The 14,961-nt window shown below is 45.1% G+C and overlaps 1 protein-coding gene across 4 annotated transcripts in view; it reads right to left on the minus strand.

The window, feature by feature from the left end:
- ARHGAP24 (Rho GTPase activating protein 24) overlaps positions 1-14,961 on the minus strand; it is a 1,566,862-nt gene that overhangs the window by 874,112 nt on the left and 677,789 nt on the right. Inside the window, exon 1 of one of the 4 annotated variants that reach the window (XM_063919882.1) lies at positions 1,800-1,882. The exons of the other annotated variants lie outside the window; for them this stretch is intronic. Coding sequence (XP_063775952.1) covers positions 1,800-1,875 — 76 coding nt within the window. The 5' untranslated portion in view covers positions 1,876-1,882. Of the gene's footprint in view, positions 1-1,799; positions 1,883-14,961 lie in introns of those variants that run through there. 4 annotated transcript variants of the gene reach the window in all.

Below are 14,961 nucleotides of genomic sequence, written 5' to 3' on the forward strand. Positions count from 1 at the left end.
CAGTAGAGCAATTTAAACATGCTTGGGATAGACATGAGGATATCCTTACAAAAAACTAAGGATCTAATAGGATTTGGGCAACAATAAGGTTAAAAAAGGGGCAGACTAGATGGGCCAAATGGTTTTTATCTGCCGTCAAAGTCCATGTTTTATGTTTTCATCAGTGATACCACCAGAGGCTAGTGGATTACAAACTGATAGCTTCAGTCAACAAGCATCATATTCAAATACTTCGGTATAAGTGTAAACTGCTATACATTGAATGCAAGGTAAAATAAACCACCATGCATAGACACAATGGAGGTGATTCAATTTCCCCCCCACTGCTGTCACTAGGGGGCGCAAAATGGAGCAATTCAATTGTTTCTGTTGAGACACCTGTTATCCGTGAAGGTGACATTTCTTCTCACAGCCTCCTGAGGTGCGTGAAGAAATGTGTGCAAAATCTGTGGTTTAACGGTTCGCAGCTAAACCCTGTCTATTTGGGTGCATATAAAGCAATGGGCATCCGATCAGAGCAACAATTGAATTGCTCTGTGGGTGCCCAAAAAACATTTGAATCGATCCCATATAGAGCTTCACCAGTAGCAGTAACTTTTAAATAATGCATTTCACAGACTACTACAGAATACTGTTGTTTAACATGTCACATTAATGCTGCAGTGTATTGTCTATGTACAGTAAATAGCAACTTCAATATAGATGGGACACCACGTTTACAATGTACAATGGGGGTAATTCAGACCTGGTCGCACGCAGGCTAATTTTTGCACTGCTGCGATCAGGTAATCGCCTTGCGGCCCGCACGCATGCTCTGTTCAGACCCGATTGTACGGCTGCAAAAAACTACAGCGTGCGATCGGGTCTGAATGACCCCCCAATATGACAATGTTTTTTTGTTATTAGTAGTGAACTTGTGTTTTTCTTTTTTCTTTTAAGTGGATAATAAAGTAGCACTAACAGATTTAATGCTGATAAAATTCTTTTTATATCAAACATTTGGGTCTAAGTGAGACTAGGACACAATCAGTACTTTTGTTTTTATGTTCTGTTCATGTTCTTGTGGGTTTTCCGTGGGTGCTCTAGCTTGCTCCCATTGTCCAAAAACATACTAGTACAGTATGGTAATTATCTTTAAACTGCATTTAGCCTAGGTGTGTGTAGCAGGTGGAATTAGATTGTGAGCTTCACCGAGTCAGGGAGTGATGCTACTAGTATAACATTCACTGATTGTACACTGCCATCCAATATATTGCACTCTACAGACATAAGGATAATGTAAATAAATATAATCACTCCCTATCATTGTGCCTGTCTCTTCCCATTTCCACACTTTCCCAGGGACACATGAAAACTCCACATCCCTGATTACCAAAGAGAGAACATTTACACATGAAACCGCTATGTCAGGGAAACATTTACACCATCTGCAATTACAGCTGAATGTTGTATTCCCTTGCCAGGCTCTGAGAATAAATGAGATCTACCACTTTAAGGATTTTTAAGACATTAAGGATTCAGCATAGGAACATAATTACTCTTCACACAAGACTCGAAACCTGACTAATGAGAAAATAAAGGGGAAAAACCGTATTGCTCTATTATAAGAGTTATTCTCAGAAATCCTGTTTATAAAATGCTCCTTACATATATTTAACCACTTGCTCTGCCATAAATATTTCAAACAACGTTATTTTAAATCTGCACCCATCATTCCAAATGCAATTGATTTTCACCCCTTTTATTTCCTAAACAGCTTTTTTCCCCTTGATGCGAGAATTTAGATGACCCCAACTTACGTTTTCCCGTTCTCTTCTCAATAGATGATGGAGATATCAGAAGCAGAGCTCCAGAAGTCACACTGTCAAACAGCATGCAAATGTCTGAAGGGAACCTGTGCATTTAGAATTCTCTGTTCTTTATCTATTTCCTCTTTCAGGCTATCACAACACGCCACGCCAGCTGCAGCACTTTTCTAACAGCTGCTGAGGTGCTGCGTGTCCTGTGTGGATTGTTTCAGCCAGTGCCGAGGCTACTTTCATGATAAATTGTTCCAGTCACATAGAACTGGCCATGTACACACTTAACATGCTCTTATAGTCCTTCATAGTGTCAGATGAGGCACAGATACAGGGGCATCATTGATGGAGAGTGGACATGTAAACCACTCATCTGTCAAGGAGTTGGACTGCATTTAAATAAATGGTATTTAGGAGCGGACAAGGAAGCATACTGACCTATAAAGACTCATCTCAAGCATAAGATTGTCTATTAGGAGGAATTAACATGCTTTTTCAGCACAGTGTGTGTTAAAGGTCTGTATTACATTATACAAGGGAACAGGAAAGTCAAGCAGACATTTATAAAACCCAGTGGCTGTCAAAGCACAAATAAACTTCTATCAATGAATGAAGCAGGTTGAAACATAAAATAAAATGCATAAAAACGTTGTCACTTATAGGGCCTAATTCAAGGTTGATTGCAAAAATGTTTTTCCTCTAATGGGCAAAACCACGAGCACTGCAGGTGAGGCATATAACATGTGCAGAGAGAGTTAGAGTTATATTTGGGTCAAACTGAAAACTAAATTGCAGTGTAAAAATAAAGCAGCCAGTATTTACCAAGCACAGAAACAATATAACCCACCCAAATCTAACTCTCTCTGCACATGTTATATCTGCCCCACCTGCAGTGCACATTGGGGGTCATTCTGACCTGATCGCACGATGTCGTTCATCGCAGCGCAGCGATCAGGTCAGAAGTGCGCAGGTGCCGATGCCACAGCGCAGTGCACCGGCGAATGGCTGACAGCCGACGGCTGTCAGTGCCTAGCAATCATCTCTGCCTGATTGACAGGCACGGCGACATTTGGCTGCCATTTTGTGGGTGCGATTCGGACCGTGCGGGAGGCGGGCCGCAGCGGCTGTGTGCTGTCACATGCAGCCGCTGTGACCTGGGCAGTGACGAGTAGCTCCTGGCCAGAACGCAAAAGCTGCGCTGGCCGGGAGCTACTCCTGAAGTGCAACAGCGCTTTCGTACTTCTGCGGGGGGAAGGGGGGGGGGGGGGTCCTGTCATGCAGGGCGGACTAGCCCTTAGCAAAATTTTGCAGGGCTACGATCAGGTCTGAATAAGGCCCATGGTTTTGCCCATCAGAGGAAAATTTTGTTTTGCAATCAACCTTGAATTAGGCCCACATCGCCTTATCTGTGTCTCTTATGACCTTCAATGTTATTTGTTTGCAAATTCTGTATATTAAATCATATTTTTTTTTGTGTAACTACATACAAAATGACGCCACTATGATATCTGAGAACAGTATTTAAAGCAAAGAACATATTTTAATAATACTAGCCATTTCACTCATACAGTGTGGAACCTGGGCTTTGAGTTTCACTTAGTTCTATATTTACATATATTCACTAAATAGTGCATTTTTATTTATTTTTCTTCTATGTTGATTATAGAACCAGGATTGTTTATCTCTGGCAAAACCTGTCAAATCTTATCAGGTACAGCTTTTCACCTTTTGATAAATATGCAATGATAGGTCTATGTATATAAGTGTGGTAATAGAGATGTCTTTCTTTTGCCTTAGTAAACCTACCATCATGATTTGCCAAGAGAACATTGCCAGGGCAATCTTAGTGCACATGCGTATGTGTGACACAGATTATAGTTGTATTTGGGAAAGATATATATTCCCACTATTAGGCTGCAAAGTGTGCCATCTATTGGTGCATACAGTACATACTTGTTCATCCACTCATTCAGGTGCTTGAGCGCCATGTGGCATTTTTTAAAACTGCTATCAGATCCAGTGGTTTGGCTGGTCTATTTCTGTACCAGAGGTTATGTGACAGCGGATGAGTCTGACACCCTGCACTTATCATGTACAGGTACAGGCAGGCTTGGACTGGCCCACAGGGGTACAGGGGAAACCACCGGTGGGCCCAACTGCCTGGGGGCCCACCTCATGCTCTAAGGATCAGGTTCTAGACTGTGCACTTGAATTATACATTATACATATGTTACCTTATACTGGACTATGGTGTATTTTCTACAGTGCATTGCTGTTATTAATCTGGTGCATTATAATGCATGCAGCAGCTGAATTTACTGTATATATTCATGAAGGGGCCCAGACGTTGCACTCTCTAATGGTTAGTCAAACCAATACCTCGTTGGCAGGCCACACACCCTCAGCAGACTGGCCACACCCATAAACATGGGCTCCTACCACTGCATTCCCCCGGTGGGTCCTACATGCCCCAGTCCGACACTGGGTACAGGCATATGTTATAGTGCTGTTAGAGTGCACTGAGGTGTAGCATTTATCCCACCTGCTGCCATACTGCATTCTATTCAGTCTACTAGTTCAAGTGAAAAGAGCGCTGCGTAACTTAGAGATTCAGCACCTACTGTATGGTGCAGCTTCCATCAGACACTATACAAGACAGTTCATGTTTCAAGTGTAAGATTTTACCCACAACGTGAAACACTGACTTCTCTGCTCTAGGGCTTGATGTATCCATGAAACTGATATTCTGTTTCCCTTAGAAGGGCCGCTTTTGAACAGTACTCTACTTATATGAACCTGCTTTCCAGTTCCATCTCCATTCTCTTCGCAGTATGACAATTCCCAAATAACAATTGTTCAATGTGTCTGCATTTCACAAAGAGCCGCCAATTGACCTTTTTATTTCAACGTTAAGCTTGCTCATCCTGGTCATTATAGAGCTCATCCCCAGAGCCGGCCCTAACCAATATGATGCCGTAGGCAAGATTTTGGCTGGTGCCCCCTAGCACCACCGCTGGTTCTGCCTCTGACCTTGCACCTCTATCCCAGCACCATCACCTCTCACCCATAGCAGTCCTTGTACCCCCTATATTTTAAATAGGAACAGTTCGCACATTTGACGCACACCCCAAAAAGGGGCATCTTCTTGCTGGGAAGGGGCATGGCCACACAATAGTAACCCCAATTCCAATTACGCCACACAGTACTGCAACTTTATTCACATTTTATCTTGCGATAGTGTCCATAATTCATATTACATCCCACAGTAGTATCACTTTACCTTATAAACATTACTCCTCACAGTAGAGACCCTTATTCACATTACATCACACTGAATTGCTCGTTATTCACATTACACCACACCTTGGCCCTCATTCAGAGTTGTTCGCTCGGTATTTTTCATCGCATCGCAGTGAAAATCCGCTTAGTACGCATGCGCAATGTTCGCACTGCGACTGCGCCAAGTAACTTTACTATGAAGATAGTATTTTTACTCACGGCTTTTTCTTCGCTCCAGCGATCGTAATGTGATTGACAGGAAATGGGTGTTACTGGGCGGAAACACGGCGTTTCAGGGGCGTGTGGCTGAAAACGCTACCGTTTCCGGAAAAAACGCAGGAGTGGCCGGGGAAACGGTGGGAGTGCCTGGGCGAACGCTGGGTGTGTTTGTGACGTCAAACAGGAACGACAAGCACTGAAATGATCGCACAGGCAGAGTAAGTCTGGAGCTACTCTGAAACTGCTAAGTAGTTAGTAATCGCAATATTGCGAATACATCGGTCGCAATTTTAAGAAGCTAAGATTCACTCCCAGTAGGCGGCGGCTTAGCGTGTGTAACTCTGCTAAAATCGCCTTGCGACCGATCAACTCGGAATGAGGGCCCTTGTTGCTCTTTATTCACATTAGATGACACATATATGCAAAGCCACATAGTAGAGCACCTTATACACATAATGCCACACATTACTAGAGATGAGCGGGTTCGGTTTCTCTGAATCCGAACCCGCCAGAACTTCATGTTTTTTTTCACGGGTCCGAGCGACTCGGATCTTCCCGCCTTGCTCGGTTAACCCGAGCGCGCCCGAACGTCATCATGACGCTGTCGGATTCTCGCGAGGCTCGGATTCTATCGCGAGACTCGGATTCTATATAAGGAGCCGCGCGTCGCCGCCATTTTCACACGTGCATTGAGATTGATAGGGAGAGGACGTGGCTGGCGTCCTCTCCGTTTAGAATTAGAATAGATTAGAGAGACACTTGATTTACTAATTTTGGGGAGCATTAGGAGTACTCAGTAGTGTACAGTGCAGAGTTTTGCTGATAGTGACCAGTGACCACCACTTTTATTTATAATCCGTTCTCTGCCTGAAAAAAGCGATACACAGCACACAGTGACTCAGTCACATACCATATCTGTGTGCACTGCTCAGGCTCAGGCCAGTGTGCTGCATCATCTATTATCTATATATAATATTATATATATCTGTCTGACTGCTCAGCTCACACAGCTTATAATTGTGGGGGAGACTGGGGAGCACTACTGCAGTGCCAGTTATAGGTTATAGCAGGAGCCAGGAGTACATAATATAATCCGTTCTCTGCCTGAAAAAAGCGATACACAGCACACAGTGACTCAGTCACATACCATATCTGTGTGCACTGCTCAGGCTCAGGCCAGTGTGCTGCATCATCTATTATCTATATATAATATTATATATATCTGTCTGACTGCTCAGCTCACACAGCTTATAATTGTGGGGGAGACTGGGGAGCACTACTGCAGTGCCAGTTATAGGTTATAGCAGGAGCCAGGAGTACATAATATATTATATAGTGAGTGACCACCAGACACACAGTGCAGTTTATTTAATATATCCGTTCTCTGCCTGAAAAAAGCGATACACACAGTGACTCAGTCAGTCACATACCATATCTGTGTGCACTGCTCAGGCTCAGGCCAGTGTGCTGCATCATCTATATATATTATATATCTGTCTGACTGCTCAGCTCACACAGCTTATAATTGTGGGGGAGACTGGGGAGCACTACTGCAGTGCCAGTTATAGGTTATAGCAGGAGCCAGGAGTACATAATATTATATTAAAATTAAACAGTGCACACTTTTGCTGCAGGAGTGCCACTGCCAGTGTGACTAGTGACCAGTGACCTGACCACCAGTATATAATATTAGTAGTATACTATCTCTTTATCAACCAGTCTATATTAGCAGCAGACACAGTACAGTGCGGTAGTTCACGGCTGTGGCTACCTCTGTGTCGGCACTCGGCAGCCCGTCCATAATTGTATATACCACCTAACCGTGGTTTTTTTTTCTTTCTTTATACATACATACTAGTTACGAGTATACTATCTCTTTATCAACCAGTCTATATATTAGCAGCAGACACAGTACAGTGCGGTAGTTCACGGCTGTGGCTACCTCTGTGTCGGCACTCGGCAGCCCGTCCATAATTGTATATACCACCTAACCGTGGTTTTTTTTTCTTTCTTTATACATACATACTAGTTACGAGTATACTATCTCTTTATCAACCAGTCTATATATTAGCAGCAGACACAGTACAGTGCGGTAGTTCACGGCTGTGGCTACCTCTGTGTCGGCACTCGGCAGCCCGTCCATAATTGTATATACCACCTAACCGTGGGTTTTTTTTCTTTCTTTATACATACATACTAGTTACGAGTATACTATCTCTTTATCAACCAGTCTATATATTAGCAGCAGACACAGTACAGTGCGGTAGTTCACGGCTGTGGCTACCTCTGTGTCGGCACTCGGCAGCCCGTCCATAATTGTATATACCACCTAACCGTGGTTTTTTTTTTCATTCTTTATACATACATACTAGTTACGAGTATACTATCTCTTTATCAACCAGTCTATATTAGCAGCAGACACAGTACAGTGCGGTAGTTCACGGCTGTGGCTACCTCTGTGTCGGCACTCGGCAGCCCGTCCATAATTGTATATACCACCTAACCGTGGTTTTTTTTTCTTTCTTTATACATACATACTAGTTACGAGTATACTATCTCTTTATCAACCAGTCTATATATTAGCAGCAGACACAGTACAGTGCGGTAGTTCACGGCTGTGGCTACCTCTGTGTCGGCACTCGGCAGCCCGTCCATAATTGTATATACCACCTAACCGTGGTTTTTTTTTCTTTCTTTATACATACATACTAGTTACGAGTATACTATCTCTTTATCAACCAGTCTATATATTAGCAGCAGACACAGTACAGTGCGGTAGTTCACGGCTGTGGCTACCTCTGTGTCGGCACTCGGCAGCCCGTCCATAATTGTATATACCACCTAACCGTGGTTTTTTTTTCTTTCTTTATACATACATACTAGTTACGAGTATACTATCTCTTTATCAACCAGTCTATATATTAGCAGCAGACACAGTACAGTGCGGTAGTTCACGGCTGTGGCTACCTCTGTGTCGGCACTCGGCAGCCCGTCCATAATTGTATATACCACCTAACCGTGGTTTTTTTTTAATTCTTTATACATACATACTAGTTACGAGTATACTATCTCTTTATCAACCAGTCTATATTAGCAGCAGACACAGTACAGTGCGGTAGTTCACGGCTGTGGCTACCTCTGTGTCGGCACTCGGCAGCCCGTCCATAATTGTATATACCACCTAACCGTGGTTTTTTTTTCTTTCTTTATACATACATACTAGTTACGAGTATACTATCTCTTTATCAACCAGTCTATATATTAGCAGCAGACACAGTACAGTGCGGTAGTTCACGGCTGTGGCTACCTCTGTGTCGGCACTCGGCAGCCCGTCCATAATTGTATATACCACCTAACCGTGGTTTTTTTTTCTTTCTTTATACATACATACTAGTTACGAGTATACTATCTCTTTATCAACCAGTCTATATTAGCAGCAGACACAGTACAGTGCGGTAGTTCACGGCTGTGGCTACCTCTGTGTCGGCACTCGGCAGCCCGTCCATAATTGTATACTAGTATCCAATCCATCCATCTCCATTGTTTACCTGAGGTGCCTTTTAGTTGTGCCTATTAAAATATGGAGAACAAAAATGTTGAGGTTCCAAAATTAGGGAAAGATCAAGATCCACTTCCACCTCGTGCTGAAGCTGCTGCCACTAGTCATGGCCGAGACGATGAAATGCCAGCAACGTCGTCTGCCAAGGCCGATGCCCAATGGCATAGTACAGAGCATGTCAAAACCAAAACACCAAATATCAGTAAAAAAAGGACTCCAAAACCTAAAATAAAATTGTCGGAGGAGAAGCGTAAACTTGCCAATATGCCATTTACCACACGGAGTGGCAAGGAACGGCTGAGGCCCTGGCCTATGTTCATGGCTAGTGGTTCAGCTTCACATGAGGATGGAAGCACTCAGCCTCTCGCTAGAAAACTGAAAAGACTCAAGCTGGCAAAAGCACCGCAAAGAACTGTGCGTTCTTTGAAATCCCAAATCCACAAGGAGAGTCCAATTGTGTCGGTTGCGATGCCTGACCTTCCCAACACTGGACGTGAAGAGCATGCGCCTTCCACCATTTGCACGCCCCCTGCAAGTGCTGGAAGGAGCACCCGCAGTCCAGTTCCTGATAGTCAGATTGAAGATGTCAGTGTTGAAGTACACCAGGATGAGGAGGATATGGGTGTTGCTGGCGCTGGGGAGGAAATTGACCAGGAGGATTCTGATGGTGAGGTGGTTTGTTTAAGTCAGGCACCCGGGGAGACACCTGTTGTCCGTGGGAGGAATATGGCCGTTGACATGCCAGGTGAAAATACCAAAAAAATCAGCTCTTCGGTGTGGAGGTATTTCACCAGAAATGCGGACAACAGGTGTCAAGCCGTGTGTTCCCTTTGTCAAGCTGTAATAAGTAGGGGTAAGGACGTTAACCACCTCGGAACATCCTCCCTTATACGTCACCTGCAGCGCATTCATAATAAGTCAGTGACAAGTTCAAAAACTTTGGGTGACAGCGGAAGCAGTCCACTGACCAGTAAATCCCTTCCTCTTGTAACCAAGCTCACGCAAACCACCCCACCAACTCCCTCAGTGTCAATTTCCTCCTTCCCCAGGAATGCCAATAGTCCTGCAGGCCATGTCACTGGCAATTCTGACGAGTCCTCTCCTGCCTGGGATTCCTCCGATGCATCCTTGCGTGTAACGCCTACTGCTGCTGGCGCTGCTGTTGTTGCCGCTGGGAGTCGATGGTCATCCCAGAGGGGAAGTCGTAAGCCCACTTGTACTACTTCCAGTAAGCAATTGACTGTTCAACAGTCCTTTGCGAGGAAGATGAAATATCACAGCAGTCATCCTACTGCAAAGCGGATAACTGAGTCCTTGACAACTATGTTGGTGTTAGACGTGCGTCCGGTATCCGCCGTTAGTTCACAGGGAACTAGACAATTTATTGAGGCAGTGTGCCCCCGTTACCAAATACCATCTAGGTTCCACTTCTCTAGGCAGGCGATACCGAGAATGTACACGGACGTCAGAAAAAGACTCACCAGTGTCCTAAAAAATGCAGTTGTACCCAATGTCCACTTAACCACGGACATGTGGACAAGTGGAGCAGGGCAGGGTCAGGACTATATGACTGTGACAGCCCACTGGGTAGATGTATGGACTCCCGCCGCAAGAACAGCAGCGGCGGCACCAGTAGCAGCATCTCGCAAACGCCAACTCTTTCCTAGGCAGGCTACGCTTTGTATCACCGCTTTCCAGAATACGCACACAGCTGAAAACCTCTTACGGCAACTGAGGAAGATCATCGCGGAATGGCTTACCCCAATTGGACTCTCCTGTGGATTTGTGGCATCGGACAACGCCAGCAATATTGTGTGTGCATTAAATATGGGCAAATTCCAGCACGTCCCATGTTTTGCACATACCTTGAATTTGGTGGTGCAGAATTTTTTAAAAAACGACAGGGGCGTGCAAGAGATGCTGTCGGTGGCCAGAAAAATTGCGGGACACTTTCGGCGTACAGGCACCACGTACAGAAGACTGGAGCACCACCAAAAACGCCTGAACCTGCCCTGCCATCATCTGAAGCAAGAAGTGGTAACGAGGTGGAATTCAACCCTCTATATGCTTCAGAGGTTGGAGGAGCAGCAAAAGGCCATTCAAGCCTATACAATTGAGCACGATATAGTAGGTGGAATGCACCTGTCTCAAGTGCAGTGGAGAATGATTTCAACGTTGTGCAAGGTTCTGATGCCCTTTGAACTTGCCACACGTGAAGTCAGTTCAGACACTGCCAGCCTGAGTCAGGTCATTCCCCTCATCAGGCTTTTGCAGAAGAAGCTGGAGGCATTGAAGGAGGAGCTAAAAGGGAGCGATTCCGCTAGGCATGTGGGACTTGTGGATGCAGCCCTTAATTCGCTTAACAAGGATTCACGGGTGGTCAATCTGTTGAAATCAGAGCACTACATTTTGGCCACCGTGCTCGATCCTAGATTTAAAGCCTACCTTGGATCTCTCTTTCCGGCAGACACAGGTCTGCTGGGGTTGAAAGACCTGCTGGTGACAAAATTGTCAAGTCAAGCGGAACGCGACCTGTCAACATCTCCTCCTTCACATTCTCCCGCAACTGGGGGTGCGAGGAAAAGGCTCAGAATTCCGAGCCCACCCGCTGGCGGTGATGCAGGGCAGTCTGGAGCGACTGCTGATGCTGACATCTGGTCCGGACTGAAGGACCTGACAACGATTACGGACATGTCGTCTACTGTCACTGCATATGATTCTCTCAACATTGATAGAATGGTGGAGGATTATATGAGTGACCGCATCCAAGTAGGCACGTCACACAGTCCGTACTTATACTGGCAGGAAAAAGAGGCAATTTGGAGGCCCTTGCACAAACTGGCTTTATTCTACCTAAGTTGCCCTCCCACAAGTGTGTACTCCGAAAGAGTGTTTAGTGCCGCCGCTCACCTTGTCAGCAATCGGCGTACGAGGTTACATCCAGAAAATGTGGAGAAGATGATGTTCATTAAAATGAATTATAATCAATTCCTCCGCGGAGACATTGACCAGCAGCAATTGCCTCCACAAAGTACACAGGGAGCTGAGATGGTGGATTCCAGTGGGGACGAATTGATAATCTGTGAGGAGGGGGATGTACACGGTGATATATCGGAGGGTGAAGATGAGGTGGACATCTTGCCTCTGTAGAGCCAGTTTGTGCAAGGAGAGATTAATTGCTTCTTTTTTTGGGGGGGTCCAAACCAACCCGTCATATCAGTCACAGTCGTGTGGCAGACCCTGTCACTGAAATGATGGGTTGGTTAAAGTGTGCATGTCCTGTTTTGTTTATACAACATAAGGGTGGGTGGGAGGGCCCAAGGACAATTCCATCTTGCACCTCTTTTTTCTTTTCTTTTTCTTTGCATCATGTGCTGATTGGGGAGGGTTTTTTGGAAGGGACATCCTGCGTGACACTGCAGTGCCACTCCTAGATGGGCCCGGTGTTTGTGTCGGCCACTAGGGTCGCTAATCTTACTCACACAGTCAGCTACCTCATTGCGCCTCTTTTTTTCTTTGCGTCATGTGCTGTTTGGGGAGGGTTTTTTGGAAGGGACATCCTGCGTGACACTGCAGTGCCACTCCTAGATGGGCCCGGTGTTTGTGTCGGCCACTAGGGTCGCTAATCTTACTCACACAGCTACCTCATTGCGCCTCTTTTTTTCTTTGCGTCATGTGCTGTTTGGGGAGGGTTTTTTGGAAGGGACATCCTGCGTGACACTGCAGTGCCACTCCTAGATGGGCCCGGTGTTTGTGTCGGCCACTAGGGTCGCTAATCTTACTCACACAGCTACCTCATTGCGCCTCTTTTTTTCTTTGCGTCATGTGCTGTTTGGGGAGGGTTTTTTGGAAGGGCCATCCTGCGTGACACTGCAGTGCCACTCCTAGATGGGCCCGGTGTTTGTGTCGGCCACTAGGGTCGCTAATCTTACTCACACAGCTACCTCATTGCGCCTCTTTTTTTCTTTGCGTCATGTGCTGTTTGGGGAGGGTTTTTTGGAAGGGACATCCTGCGTGACACTGCAGTGCCACTCCTAGATGGGCCCGGTGTTTGTGTCGGCCACTAGGGTCGCTTATCTTACTCACACAGCGACCTCGGTGCAAATTTTAGGACTAAAAATAATATTGTGAGGTGTGAGGTATTCAGAATAGACTGAAAATGAGTGTAAATTATGGTTTTTGAGGTTAATAATACTTTGGGATCAAAATGACCCCCAAATTCTATGATTTAAGCTGTTTTTTAGTGTTTTTGGAAAAAAACACCCGAATCCAAAACACACCCGAATCCGACAAAAAAAATTCGGTGAGGTTTTGCCAAAACGCGTTCGAACCCAAAACACGGCCGCGGAACCGAACCCAAAACCAAAACACAAAACCCGAAAAATTTCAGGCGCTCATCTCTACACATTACTAATGCATTTATACACAATTCCACACAGTAATGCCCCTTACACATATGAGACACATTAATGTCCTTATAAACATAATGCGCCTTACACATTATGACAACCTTTATTAATGCCCTTTTACACATAATGTCCCTTACACATATGCCACACATTATTAATGCCCTTATACACATAACGACACACATAGTGCCCCCTACTGTCAAAGTCAGAAAAATGTCTCTATGCACGTTGCCATATTTGCACCGCACACTGGTCCGCGCTGCGCATACGTACGCTCTCCCGTGAAGGCGCATACCCGCAATAGCGTGCACTCGCAGGCGCGGTATGCGTATTTACGGTAGAGTTTATGTAGTCGTAGCGTGCGACTCATTCGTTACATATTTTCACAATTAATGTAGTTTATAGATCGTGATCCCTTTGATAGATTCTGAAAGTTTGGTTAATATAGAATGTCCCTGAGCTGAGGAATCCCTCTTTGTATTGTACGAAGGGTCTGACAGGAATCATACAGCAGTGTTTGGTACCCATCGGAAGAGTATTTAATTAGCAATATTCCGGTGTTGGTTTGGAGCGTATTAATCGCTCGTGCGAATAGTTATGGACATAAGAAGTTTATGTCCATTTCTAGTATTTACACATACTCAGGTATGCGGCGGGAAACCCAGTTTCCCACCCACCTGAGCTGTTGGAAATCGGCACAGCCCACCTGTATGAATCACCCTATGACCTTTTGTTATGATACAGGGCCGAATTCCGACGTCCAATGGACAATGGGATTGTAGGGACTATGAGATTGCATTGTGTGTGGGGCATAAATAGGCAGGCCGACCATATCCAACTTCACTCTCTCATCAACGGTTTTCTGCTGATAACCGGGAGCTGGATATCGAGGCGCATGCGATCGTCACCCTTTGTGCGTAAGTTTTCTCTCCGTAATCATTGTCTTACTGTGAGCCAATTTCTCTCATCTCTCTCCATTTCTCTCTCTCTCCCTCTTTCTCGTTTCTCTCACATCTCCCCTAGACTAGTATCGAATTGTATTAGATAGTATTGTATTTTGGTTAGGAAGTCTCTGTTATATTGTAGTGTATCATTTGTACTGTTATCCCCTTTTATAAGTATATTAGATATAATACAGTTAATAGGCTTTGGACCCTAAACCAGTATCTGTGTATTTTCTATAGTGTTAAGTGTTCACTTGAGCGTCGGTGACGCTCAAGCAGCTTTGTAGTTAGTCAGGTTACACAAGGTTGCACTTACACCCTGTATTCACATTAAGTTATTCTGAGTATTTCATTGGTATAAGGTTTAAACATTAAGGTATAGCGTTGTGAGCGTCTGCGCCGCTGGTGACCTCCTCGTGGTCTCGAGCGTATGCTACGCCATAGCGAATCATTACTCTAGTCATAACCAATAACGTGTCCTGTGATCACTGGGCCGTGAGCGAACGTGACGCTTGAGCGTCTCGCCTACGGCGGAGCGATCGTTACGCAAATAGCGTACCCTTACGGTACTTCTTAAGCAAACAGCGTACAGTGTTCTTAGACTTCATAAAGGGTTGTTTATACGACAAAGGAATTTAGAATTGTCAATTGGGGACTCGTCCTATCCTTCTCATATCTGCACTAGGTAGATCAGCAGACATTATCCCCCCAGCAAAGGGTGGGAGGTTGTCTCGCAGTGCTGACGGGATAAG

Source organism: Pseudophryne corroboree, chromosome 1 (assembly GCF_028390025.1).
Source record: "Pseudophryne corroboree isolate aPseCor3 chromosome 1, aPseCor3.hap2, whole genome shotgun sequence".
Taxonomy (NCBI): Eukaryota; Metazoa; Chordata; class Amphibia; order Anura; family Myobatrachidae; genus Pseudophryne; species Pseudophryne corroboree.